Source organism: Hypomesus transpacificus, chromosome 18, assembly GCF_021917145.1.
Source record: "Hypomesus transpacificus isolate Combined female chromosome 18, fHypTra1, whole genome shotgun sequence".
NCBI classification, from domain to species: Eukaryota; Metazoa; Chordata; class Actinopteri; order Osmeriformes; family Osmeridae; genus Hypomesus; species Hypomesus transpacificus.
Genome location: NC_061077.1, coordinates 10,817,170 through 10,830,942, shown reverse-complemented (window position 1 = coordinate 10,830,942; position 13,773 = coordinate 10,817,170). Strand labels below are relative to the sequence as shown.

At 42.1% G+C, this 13,773-nt stretch overlaps 2 protein-coding genes across 2 annotated transcripts; one reads left to right on the top strand and one right to left on the bottom strand.

Annotated features, from left to right (window-relative positions):
• Positions 1-316: 316 nt before the first annotated feature.
• Positions 317-8,300, top strand: gdap1l1 (ganglioside induced differentiation associated protein 1-like 1). The gene is made up of 6 exons (XM_047040777.1): positions 317-499; positions 3,014-3,206; positions 5,694-5,867; positions 6,570-6,664; positions 7,730-7,844; positions 7,942-8,300. Exons 1-6 carry the CDS (start codon positions 317-319, stop codon positions 8,283-8,285), a joined length of 1,104 nt encoding a protein of 367 aa, XP_046896733.1. The 3' UTR covers positions 8,286-8,300.
• Positions 8,301-10,503: 2,203 nt separating this feature from the next.
• Positions 10,504-13,773, bottom strand: fitm2 (fat storage inducing transmembrane protein 2). The gene is made up of 3 exons (XM_047039378.1): positions 13,720-13,773; positions 12,409-12,644; positions 10,504-11,806 (listed from the first exon to the last, which is right to left on the bottom strand). The coding sequence occupies exons 1-3, from the start codon at positions 13,771-13,773 to the stop codon at positions 11,236-11,238; spliced, it is 861 nt and encodes a 286-aa protein (XP_046895334.1). The 3' UTR covers positions 10,504-11,235.

Below are 13,773 nucleotides of genomic sequence, written 5' to 3'. Positions count from 1 at the left end.
TTCCCATGCTTGAATAAAGGTTCGGCCCTGTATGGGTTTTGCAGGTTATTTTTTGCCGACCGTTTCGACAGAAATTGGATTCAGCACCGGAGCTGTCCAGAACTGGTGTGGCCTTTTTGAATCGATGATGCTCTCTTTGTGGTGCTGAAATCCTTAGCTCTCTCTCTCTCTCTCTCTCTCTCTCTCTCTCTCTCTCTCTCTCTCTCTCTCTCTCTCTCTCTCTCTCTCTCTCTCCATCCCTCCCTCCCTCCCTCTCCCTGTCCCTCCCTCCTCTCTATCCCTCCCTGGTCCTCTCACACGCACAAAACCCTCTGTCATGGCGTCTTCCAACAATGTTACCCCAACCAACTGTAGTTGGTGGCCCATATCAGCTATGGACGAAGACGACAAAATCACTGACGGGGAGGAAAACGAAGAACCAGTAGCAGAATCCAAACCCAATTTTTCTAAAGACAGGCTCGTTCTGTACCATTGGACGCAGTCATTCAGCTCTCAAAAGGTAAGACTCATAGGCTATGCATGAAATGGAGGTGTTCCCTGTCTATGAGATGTCATACTATGGACATATTTGGTTGCTATGATCGTAGAATGATTCAACATTATATTGTTCATCATATGAATTCCATATCAAATTGTAAGCTTGTTAAGGTATGTTTAATCCAAGACATTATGAAACCACTGCAGCATGTGGGGAACATTCCCTCGACACTGGTTTACAAGAGACATATGTTGTTTTGAGATCTATGTCTTATTCCTATAGATGATTTAGCCTGAAGAAGATTTCGCTGCAGATTTTTTCTGGTCCCGTTTTTCCCTCGCGGTAAAGTCCACCTTGATGTGGTCCAAGTCAGACACATGACACTTTAAATAATTGATTGAAACGATGTATATCTGTAAAGAAGAAAAATCAACCGAACGTACGATTCCTTCGTGCTTCATTTCGATACCACGCCGTTTCACAACCTTGATCCTTTTAAATTCCGGATTTTTTTTTTACCCCAGATGAATCTATACAGGATACTTTTGCATTCTAGAGTAGATTGCTACAGGCACAGCAATGTCTTTCCACACATTGATTAAAAATCCTTTAGTAAAAGACAAAGAGTGTAATACACACAGTTGAGGATCTTGCATCAAATGTGTCCAAAATATGATCAACAGGGCTCCATGACTTGCCTCTTGTCTTCTATGGTTGAAGCGTTTAAATAGCAACTAAGCTTCTAGAAAGCTTCATCTGTTATTGTACATAGGTAAATATGAATGACCTTGTTTAATGTCCTTATTTCTGCTCTACCTTCTTCCATATATAGAGTACTTCAAACAAAAGGTGGGGAATATCAAGTTGTAGTTTCATGTACAAAGGGTAACACCCCTAGGGACTTTGTGTTGAGCATGAAATAACAGTGGAACGCTTATCATTTAATGTCAAATAATATACAGGTGATCCATTGTGTGGGTCTGTACACCTGGGTCAGTACACTGGTGTCTTAGCAAATGTTGCTGAGCCCTCCTCCACTCCCAGGAGGTAAAGATCTAGGGGAGTGAGCCTGTCTGTCACCCAGGAGCTGCTCTGGCAGGGAGCCACTCTTCTTGGGCTGCTGATTGCTGTTGTTGTCACTCAGCAGAGACGCCAGCACCCGGCCTGTCAAAAGGTCCACATCAACACAGGATTCCCAGCAGTTTACTTTATTCACCTGCACGGTTCTGTTCCTTTGTTGTCAAAGACGTTATAAGGACATTATTTACAGCTGATTAGTATTTGTCTCACAGCATGTTACTGTAGATGTATTCAGGATAGTCAGTTACAGGGCCTAAGGTATGATCCTGATCAGATTGATCAGAGGTATGTACTCAGGGTGCAGTGTAGAATGTAATACCTAATGCTTGATCCATTAAGCAGGTGTGTTTTCACTCTGCAGGATTGCTTGAATAAGATTTCTAGATTTTGTTCAAATTCAGGATCTCTATCATGCAAAAGGCGTCTCTGTCTGAAATATGTGTTTTTCTATTAGCTGTTATAGTCACCTTGTGTTTGTTTAAAGAACCAATACCTGCTCCTGCTATCAAGTCATAATGACCTTTTTTGTCACTAATTTTGTTTGGTTTCATGCGAGTGTCAAATATTGTGTTTTCAGCAAAGATATTACAGTGCAGAGCTCAATATTAGTCATAACTACATTTGAAAAAAACATCTCTGTTTTCCAGCCTTATTAAATAACAATACTGTCTATTACTGTCACAGGCACAGCAGATGATACAATGACATCAGTGTTAGAGGAAGATTGAGTTGATTTCTGAGCGAGAAAAGGCATCTGTCATTAGACAGCTTCGTTTCTGCTTCATTTCTGTGAAGCCATCAGACCTATGAAGAGTGTTGTTGAGGTAGTTTCTGTAAATCTGTGCTAAAGCCTGACATGAGTAATGAAATGATTCACACAAGAGAATATGATATGGACAGAGTTAGATTCTCTCAAATGACAATGTGATTGGATGCCACTCCAAGATCAATCCACGACTGTACTTCCCAGGGCTGCAGGTTAGATATGCATACCCTCTCTCTCTGCTACTCTGCCCAGTGTTAGATTTACATCCAACACTGTCTGTGATGCTAGGCTTAGAGGCTGGTCCAGGTAGTTAGTGATTATGTGGACAATAGCACTAGTATAAACACTTGCTGCTGGAAGATAAACCAAAAAGTATTATCTTTCACTTTGGTCTGATTTGATCAACTCTGCTCCAGGAAGATGTGACCCCATAATTATTCACTGATGAGTATGATAATTGCATAACCAATTCCTTTTAGCTCCTTCCTGTCTGTTTAGCATGTTCACTAACGTTTGTGCTCCTCGTGAAGTTTAACATCACAACGATATTTCGGGTCATTCTGCGGTGGATGTGTTGTTGGAGGTCGTCACAGTTTCAGTGTCCTTGCTTCTTGGCCTCCTCTCCATGATCCTCTTTGCCACGTGTGTCGTCTCACAGTTTGTTCATGTGTGTTTGTGTGTGTGTCCAGGTGCGGCTGGTCATCAACGAGAAGGGCCTGCTGTGTGACGAGAGGGACGTGAGCCTGCCCCTTACCGAGCACAAGGAGCCCTGGTTCATGAGGCTCAACCTGGGGGAGGAGGTGCCCGTCTTCATCCACGGAGACACCATCGTCAGCGACTACAACCAGATCATCGAGTATCTGGAGACCAACTTTGTAGGAGGTACTGCCCCGCTTCAGACACTGTAGAGCTCGCTGCCGCACAGGTGGCTGAGGAGGCCTTTTCAATCATTTCTCGCTTGTTCATTTTCCCAATGGTATGTCAGGATGACAGTTCACCATGTTGATAGGCTGGTTAAGAGACGGGTAATATATTGACATCATGTATATGAACGCAGACTGAATTATATGGATCAGGTTTTCTTGTGTGTGTATCGGGTGTCCTCTGGGATCACTTGCAGCAGCAGCAGTGGTGAGGTCGTTATTGTCCGGGGAGGATAGATCCAGGAAGGGCCTCAGGGATATTGAGGAGTGCCAATAGATGAAGGACTCCTTCCTAGTCTAAAGACACATTAATGCCCAATGATCCGTGACTTTAATGCTGGATGTTCTGACCAACCGCTGATTTAAGTGAACGTGGATATGGTCCAATGGCTGCTCAAAATACCCACCCCCATCTGAGGCAGAACATTGACATGGCGTTGATGTTTCCCAGTCCCAGCCAAATTCATCTCAAGCTAAATAGAGCAATTGAAAACATGTCACATTTCCATTGTGAAAGGATATATTTTTATTTAGTTTGAGGGAACATGCAATATTTCGTAAAGGAATAAGGAGAGTCAATACTGTATCACTGACTTGTGAAATAGACATGCTTCATTGTAGCTCTCTTTCATGTCCTTTGAAGCATTAAAACTCCATACAGTTCTTGGTGCACAATAGCCTTGGCCCTCACTCACTTCACTGGTCGAATGTCGTGTCAGTCAGCCGCAGTATGTACCCATATGGCTTTGCTCTGTGTTTAATTTCTAATGAACCCTGACAGCGTTGACCTGATACGGCCTCTGGTAAGTAGCAGAAGAGGGAATCCAACACTTAACCTGGTGATTCCGTTTGCTGTTGGGAAAAACATCCAAGTCCTGTATTCTTAGAGAGAATGTTCCTGATATTTCTTTGAAATTGTGCTCCTTTGCAATGGCTGTCATGTCAGTTGTACGCCTCGCTCCTGTTAAGCATTAGGGGCTCGCTCCTGTGTTAAGCATTAGGGGCTCTCTCCTGTGGCATGAGCTAGATTTATTGACCTTCAGTCTGTGTAAGTTGTTTGTGTCTATGACTCAAACTGTGTTATGTGCTGTATGTCTGTGTGTCTTGTGTTGGCAATGTGTGTGTATTCGCGTGTGTGTCTATGTGTGTATCTCCCCAAAGCAAACCTAAGTAACAGCCTGGAACATTCCGAACCCCTCTTCTTTTTTCATCCTAGTTTGCCTGCTGTCTCTTTAACACGACTCTCCACAACTCTGTTCCACAAACCTGCTAAGTTAAATCATGACTGTATCTTGTAGCAGTGGACATTGGTTGTTTCAACATTTTTCTGCAAGGCTGATTATGGAGGAGGGTACTTAATTCAAAATTCCTAGCATGACTTGAACATCAGACATACTGAAATGCAGCCAGTGGACTGTTCTAGTGAAGGCTCAGCTGTATTAGCTGGCTTTGTGATGGCTGTTAGGGTGGTCGACACTCCCCATACATACATTCCACCACACATGATACGCATGATATCATGTTATGCTCTTCGTCAGCATAGCAGGACCTTACTATTCTGTGTGTGGGAGGTGTGTGTGTTTTGTGTTGTAGTGGTGCATGGGGATAGGGGACTGACTCGACAAACAGATTTGATATGCATGCCCCTGCAGCAAAGCTCCTCCAGGTCTAGGGCCAGCCCAGGTCCTCCCACTGGGCCGGAGGTGGGACTGATTAGTCAGCTCCTGGTAACAGTGCCAGGTGCATCTCCACCCTCAGCACATCTGAGAAACTGGCAGGACTGAAACATCCCCACACCCAACTATCTCTCCTCTGGCGTCTCCGTTGGCCTCCTTCACACCCTGCAGTCTCTATGCCTCTGTACCTGTGTTACGATCATTTCTTTATCAAGTAATGCACAGAGTCGTCGGATTCAAAGAAAGTACAATAGTTTAATGCTTGCCGGTAAGACCATTTAAAAATATTAGTGAGAAGTCCCCTCCCCTGAATATCAGCTGTCAATATTATCGATCCCAGGGGTAGAGTGCGCGTGCACGTGGAAACTTACGGGGTTCTCTGACCCTAGGCTTGACCATATATTCACTCAACACAGATAAGGTTAAACACATTTATTGCACCTCTAGTATGATAAGGGTCAACCTAGGTCAGTTTGTTCACGTAAGACTAGTGTCATCTATAGGCCATGTGGGGAGAGTGTTCTCTACTGACAAGGAATGCTAAGCACCAGAATTTTCAGAATATAATGTTACATTCAAAATTTCTCCGACAACCTGCTTCCTGTTTGTCATAAAATCAAGACATACCTCTCTGATCGCTCAATCTTTTGAGTTGATGGATGCCAGATTATTAGGCTAAATCGAAGGCTTGTCATGTTTAAATAACAATAATAACATGTGTATACAATCTGTATAACAGAATCATCTGTTGTGTGTGTGTGCGTCTCTAGAAGCTGTGGCCCAGCTGATTCCAGACACGGGCTCAGCCCTCCATGAGCGTGTGCAGCAGTACCGGGAGCTGCTAGACGGCCTGCCCATGGACGCCTACACCCACGGCTGCATCCTCCACCCAGAGCTCACCACCGACTCCATGATCCCAAAGTACGCCACAGCTGAAATACGTAGTAAGTGAAGCCAGAACTTACTGTTCTTCTATGTCCTTTTTTCCCCCCCACAGAAATGACATCCATGGAACCACCTCGTGTAAAGCTCATGTCAGCTGTCTGCCCTGCGGCCTCTCATCACTCTCAAACTGGCTAAACTGACCTCCCTGTTGAAAATGTAAATCACAGAAATTGCAGTGCTAGGCTGTGAATTCCCCCACTTCAGCAGTGGACGTTATGACCACTGAGTCTGAACTGGCTGGCTCCTTTATTACGTAATGAACTTGTCCTGTAAATCAAGGACAAGGGCTGCTCCAGCCCAATCATTGCAGGGAAATAAATTAGCCAGGGAACTCCTGCCGTTGGGTGAGGTGTTATATCAAACGGATGGCTTTGTGAGGGGTTCACTAATGATGTTTATGTTTAATTAAAGACATTTGTGTTCTCAATTCCTCTGGCCACTTTACTGTTGCATTAGCGGTCACGCTGGATATCCTCTGTATGGTTGTGGCTTTGTCACCATTGCTGGTGATAGGGAGGTTTGAGACTGAGAGAAGCAAGATCTATCTGACATCCATGGTGTGTGAAAGTACTACTGTATACTAGATCCTAGCCTAGCCTCAAAGTATACGGGTGTGAGCCCTATTGAAGAATACACTAACAACCTGTCTGTTTGTCTGTCTGTCTTTCTGTCCGTCTGTCTCTCTGTCTCTCTGTCTTCAGGACACTTGGCCAATGCCGCCTCTGAGTTGATGAAGCTGGACCACGAGGAAGCTCAGTTGACAGAGCCGTACCTTTCCAAGCAGAAGAAACTCATGGTGAGAAAGTCAGGGGAAAGTAGGCAAAGCAGGTTCACACTCTGAGGGGAGCTTTGCATCAGTTTCCATTTGCCAACCCCCCTGTCATGTTGGTCACATTCAGTCACCCTCACCAGCTTAAGGTCTATTTAAGAGGCACTTGCATACTCCTCTGACATTGCCACTCAGTAAGTGTGTTACAAATGCTCATAATCTTGCCTCCACCACCCAACCCCCACACTTGTATTGGGCACACTTTCTCTGGTAAAAAGTTGTTGTGAAGCAGTACCATTATCGCCAAAGATGACTGAGTTTCTTGACTGAACCTATAGTGAAACCATATTTAAGAAGAAAAGTTGGTGAAACCTGTCCCTGATCACTCTTAAACAGATACACTTTAATTCTCCTTCTATTTATCATAGGTATCATTGTGGAGAGGGTAACCCGAGTGCAGTACTGTGATAAAGGACATGTCCCACCTTTATACAGCATGCCTCCCTAACATCACTGGGACAGAAAAAGAGAGTTGTGTGCATTCAGTGAGATAAAGCCATGAGCAGTTATGCATGTTATGATTGGATTAAATAAGCTTGGCCTCACTTGAGCTAGATGTGATACATAATAGTGAGTGGACAATAGAGCACAGTTAAAGAATAAAGAATTCCACACATAGCTAACAGTATTCCACAAACATGACAGAATATTGGTAGTGTAATTTATGACTCAGTAATTTATGACTCAGCAGTGTAATTTATGACTCAGCACTTCAACTCAAACATGTCTTTATTGTCAATGTTTCATAATTATGTGCTATGGATATTAGACATTTTACTCAATTGCTTGTCAAGGTTCAAGATAGGCTTGTGAAGGCCCGTAATGTCTGAATGTGAATAACTGCCTCTTCCAAGAGCCTACCTTGTTAAAGCAACCCTCACCCTTTAAAGGCATGGATTGGCTAGTCTCTGGAATACTGATCAATCAACACTACAGATTCAGTTAACATACATGTTTGATGAAGGAGTTGAAGCCATATATGGAAATGTGTTTTGTAGTGACATATGCAGCAAGATTGTTTTGTGTTCACAGGCAAAAATATTGGACCATGATAATGTGAACAATCTGAAGAAGATTCTAGGGGAGCTCGCTATGGTTCTGGATCAGGTAGAAGCTGAACTAGAAAAGGGGAAACTGGAGTATGAAGGTCAGTGCATAAAAAGTCTGCTTTTGTCACATTTGTATTTAATGTGTTTTGTTTACGTTTTGTGTTTAAAACTGCTGCTCTCTTCCACCCTCTGCAGGTCAAAAGTGTGAGTTATGGCTTTGTGGACCTGAATTTACACTTGCAGACATCTGCCTCGGAGCCACATTGCACAGGCTTAAGTTCCTGGGACTTTCTAAGAAATACTGGGAGGACGGCAGCCGACCCAACCTGCAGTCTTTTTTTGTGCGTGTGCAAAAACGCTACGCTTTCCGCAAGGTGTTAGGCGACATCCACACTACTCTGTTGTCGGCAGTTCTACCCAACGCATTCCGGATGGTAAAAAAGAAGCCTCCATCTTTCTTCGGGGCCTCTTTCCTAATGGGCTCGTTGGGCGGGATGGGGTACTTTGCCTATTGGTTTTTAAAAAAGAAATACATGTAGTAAATGCCCTCTTGTTGTGTTAAATGTCTGTGTATTTGTGTGATGTTTCAACTTTTCTGTAATGTTTTACGACAGCAGGAAAATATGAATCTATGTAGAGAACACTATTACTTACTACTGGGTAAACAAAGAAAACAAAGACATTCCATAGCAAGGAATTATTGACAGCACATTCTCTGGTAATCAACGCCTTCATCTCTTTTATTTCTGTCTCCCTTCACATCATTTTTTACTTTATCAGTGAATTATTTTGGAGGCACGCATAAGGTCTATTCGGTGGACAAATACAACCTTTCTGTTTGACTACCTTTTGTAGGATCAACCTATTGCTTACATGTAGGAGAGTCAGACAATGGTTAGAGGTCTCACAATAGCAACTCATATAGTCATAGAGATTCATGAAAACCAGCATGTCAGTATACAGTTGAAGTAGGCTATGTTATAGTTTTGGCGTTCACCTATTGCCCTTCTCTCCTTCTTTGGTCCGGGGGTTCAGCCCGTGAACCCCAGGGGATTTTTCTAACAAACCCGTCATCGGTACAATCGCTGTGCTGCCTGAAAACTGCCAGATTACATGAAGGAGAAGGCCACTATCCCCATACTGTGCACTCAATCCCAGCCATAGCACCAGGGTTCCATGGAACACTTGCAGCACTCTCACCCTCACTAGATTCATTAGATTTTCACACATAGCTGACCGGATATGTAGACGTCGCTGAGGGTACTGTGCACCACAGCAGGGAACTGTCCTGGAAGGAGAACATAATAAAGCAGTGTATACCAGATCGGATCCGGCAGAAATACTGAAAAATCAATCAGTGGCTGTTGACTGTGTCCCTCCAGACAGTGGAAAGATTGTTTCTGCCCTTGCAGAAGACCTTTTAAATGATACATTTGTTAGTTTAAGCTTTATCCTTACATCATGAGTTTTCACATGGGTTGTGATATACATGGTTGGCTTGATTCCAAGAACTTTGAGCTTTATCAGTTTCTGTACATGATTGACAGTTTGAATCTGTATATTTTGGTTCCATGAATGGCCATATACTGTATGCATTAGTGACATTGTTGTACAGCTGTTCTCGGTTTTAAACCTCTTATCCAGCCCCTTCTAGTCAGTCTGACAATAGCCCCTCTCTGTCTAGGACCACAGCAGACCATATGCATGGCTCTGGCAACAAGCATTCCTTTGTAAAAACAGGGTTAACACTGAACAATGAAATCTCGTAAGGCAAACAACAGTAAATACAGTCCTATTACTCCAGTAGCCAATAGAACTACATGCTATGGCTATATCTCTCAGTTGCCACTGAAACAGTTTAACAGCAAAGCTGCAGAAGGTTGTTCAACATCTACGTGGATAATTGATGCTGGTGCAGTAAAGGATGTTTAACCAAAGACTAAGATCAATGTATCATTAACAGTGTGTCTGTCAGCTGTAGAACATCATTAATAGTTTTGTGCCATAGCTTCCTCTCTTCCTGATGAACTGAAAAATTACATGTTCCTAAAGATCATTGTGTTCTTTTTAATGGGGACAAATTGTAAATAATGATGTGAAAGTCACGGGATTGACCACTAGGTAAAGAAAATCTATATTAAATCAGTTTTGAAAGTTGGATGTTTGCAAGGGGGCACCATTGACTGTATTTATTATTGTTTGACATTACTGTAATAGCCATACAAAAATGTTTCAAGAACATTCCACTGAAATAGATACTTGGAATCTCACAGATTCAGTAAATGAACAAACAGTCAGATTTGTCATTGTCAAGACAAATGGAGAGATTACTCTTCATAACCGGCCACTAATTGTGAATGCTTGTTTATTTATTTTTATTATACAACCTCCTTGTTTCGAGCAGAAAGTTGGCTCTCATGGCTTACACAAAACTGGTGGAAAATTTAAACAAGTTAAGAAATCCTTGCCGTTTTTTGTGACCATAATATTTCACTATAGTATTTTCTTATTTTTTACTTTTTATTTTTTATATTTATAAATATGCATTTATTTATGGTGCTTTTTATGATGTCTGTTCATAAGCCTTAATTTATTCAGTTGCCATCAATGACAAATAAATTATTAAAATGGAAAATTGATCATGTACATTCAGAAATTGTATTTTGATCGTTTCAAATCATGACTATAAACATATCACCCTAAAGGTCAGATGTACTTGAGTGAACTGTCTCTTTAATCGAAGGCAGGACACAGCTGTACCTTGAAAAAGGATTTTATTCAAGTGTTTCAACCTACCATAAGGAAAATAATCATATTAAAATGAATTCATATGAAATACGGTGAATTATGCAGAAAATATGAGCACTTGGCTGAGACTACCTTGGACCTGAACAAAATATAATTTCTAAATTCTAAATATTCCATGAAATCATTGTGCATGAAGTTCATCAAACAGCAGGCATTACAATGTTAGCTCAATGACATGTCTAATCCTGTTATTTCCAGATGGTTGTGGAAAATACAGTGAAGTTATTCATTTGCAAATGATGAGAACAAATCAGGTGCATCACCACTCTTTTGTAATATCTTTTAGCAAAGCACATTCAAAATAAATTACCATAAATACAGTAGTACATCAAAACATGCCTGTGTGTTCCCATTAATCTAAAAAAGGCATAGATTATATATCTCACGTGAATGAACATAAAATCATCAACATGGCAATGGAAGAATGAACAAAAGAATTTGTTTCGGACTCTACTAGCTGAATACATAGGCCCATAGTCCCATGTTCTGCAATTTGTCTCAGATTACCCAGTGTCATTTTAAGAACACCAGCTGCCCCTTTTGAAAATGACCTTTCTGTAGGAAAGAACACTTAAAATAGCACGGTCAACTTGGACCCAGAAAAATACATATTTTCAAGCATGTGTAATGAGGACAAAATTAACATTACAACCATGTTGTGTTCAAGATATGTTCACAAGTTTAGACTGATTGTTTCTTTATTTTACGTGGGAGTCCAGGGGAAAATGGCTTTGGGTACCAGACCTTATACGTCAGGTACCAACACAGTATCCCACACAGGGTCCCAAAGACCTTATGAAGTAGATCATGGAAATACACAGAGGTGCAAATGAACATCCAGATCCAGATCATTACAATAGCATTTAGGGAAATGAATAGTACATCAATGAGGATGCTGTGAGGTTTCTTTACATCCATGGGTGCAATCTCCTCTTTAATGATGAGCGCAGAGTATGCCAGGATGAAGCAGTGCCCAGAGATGTCAAAACCATGCCAGAGGAAGCCAGCCTTCCTGCAACTACCTTTGGTGGTGTACGGTTCATGAAAGTCCTCCATGGGAGCAGATTCATCACAGGTGCCAGTGATCTCCTCGATGTAGTTGAAGGTCTCAGTACAAGCATACCAGATAATGGTTGCAACCATCAGTGAAATCAACCTCTGGAAGATAATGTACTTATCCTTTTTGTAAAAAAAGAAGAGGAATGGACCCAACAGCAACAGAGTCCATCCCCAGGATACCTTGACAAAATATCTAAGGGAGAAGACAATAAGAAATTGAGGTCAAGTTGAAGCTGTGTGTACATCTGTGCTACTTCCAGAACACAGGCGCAACTACACTGTGTAGTTACACTATCCTACCGATAACTATCTAGCTACTAAGGCATAATGTTCATCATTGCGAAATAAACGCCGACGGGTTGATGGGTTAGGGTTCTTGAGTCAACCTGAGGGCTTTTTCCCACAAAAATGTCAAAATGTGTTGTACCTTATTGCGCGTCATTACATAGCTACTTAAAAAAAAAACTTCAGAGAACGTAGAATGCCGTAACTGACCAATCAGAAACGAGTATTCAAAGAAGCCATGCCATTCAGCTACTTAATATTAAGCTACCTACTATAGCTAGCTCACAGCTAGCAATGCAAGCTAATACCCGGACATTTTCTGCCGATACTCTCTGCTTATTCTCAGAATCCTTTTTATTCGACTTCAGCCGACACATTGAGCAGGCTAGAGATTTCAAGCAACATTCCTAAGCCCCGCTAGCAAAGCTCATAACAAGCTGGTTATATATGGTTCCTAACGTTAGATAGCTAGCTAAATTATGACAGGTAGCATCCATTGTGAACACTTACACATTCAGGATATTTGTGCTGTCGCTGAAGTATGTCTTCGGAACGACATTCACGTACTTGAGTATAGATCCCAGTACTGAAATGCCTAGAAAAAGCCAATGGAAATTTTTGCTTATAAAAGTGATCTTCCAAAGGCCGACCAACTTTGCCACAAGGACAGCTGTCCCTGCCATGTTGACACGCTGCCTCTTGAACACCAACACTGAAATGACAAGCCGGTCGGTGTTGACGTCAGCCTAACCTTAACTCAGGAATTCGGATATTACAAGTAAAATATGTAAGAATGTATTGTGACATTTCATTTGCAGTCCTTCAACATGTGCAGTAGAACTTGTGAAATAAATTGTTTGATTTTATTAAACAACTACATGTATTACCTGCAGAGCCCCCTATGTCACATAGATGGCAGTCTACCCACAAATGATTGGATGTTCAGACGTACATGGTGTGAGAGAGACTGAGAGAGAGAGAGAGAGAGAGAGAGAGAGAGGAGAGAGAGAGAGAGAGAGAAAGAGAGAGAGAGATCCTTTGAGGAACTGGTGTTTCCATTCTTGTCTTGCCACTGGGTGATGTTTGCCCAGACAAACCTTTGACCACTGTGTTGTGCTATGTGGACATGTTTTTGGGTGAAGTTGTCTGGCTTCATGTACTGCCCTCTAAACAGACACACACACTACAAGGTCCTGTGAATAATTTAGAAGGTGATGATTGTATATAGAGTGTGACTAAGATGCAATATCACACCACAAACAATACATCCATTTATTATAATCACTCATCAATCATGCCAGATTATATTGTCTGGAGTGAGATAAAATACTGATTGGCTGAAGCCATAATTTGGAACAATTGGAAATGTGCTGCCAACCAAGGTCTTACAACCCTCTTGCTTTCACAGGGTAAACCTTTGACATAGTCTGCCCACCTCACACCAGAACATCTGCATCACAGGAGGGAGAGGTTTAAATGAAGAGTTTACAGACAAGCCTTTAGTCTATATGGTGATGATGCCACTGCATTGATTCATGGCTCAGAGCCAATAATGGGCACTTTTGCTGCTGTGACATCTGGAATGCTATAAAGACAAAGAAAAAGAAGTAGGGGGGGGGGAGAGGAGGGAGCTGTTGTGTAACTAAGGTGAAGGGCCTGGCTGACAGCTGAAAGTTGGGGATGAAGACACATCAAATTCCGTTTTTGGCAACGTTGTTTTATGTTCCCCCAGTGTAAATACCAGGCCAAAGAGTATGTAGAGTTTTCTGTGCAACGTTTGGCTCTCCTCAGATGTGACAAGGTCACAGTGTGCTTTTGTACGAAAGGGTGCAGCGACAGGCTGCGTCTCGTCTGGACCCAGACGGATGATGTCAT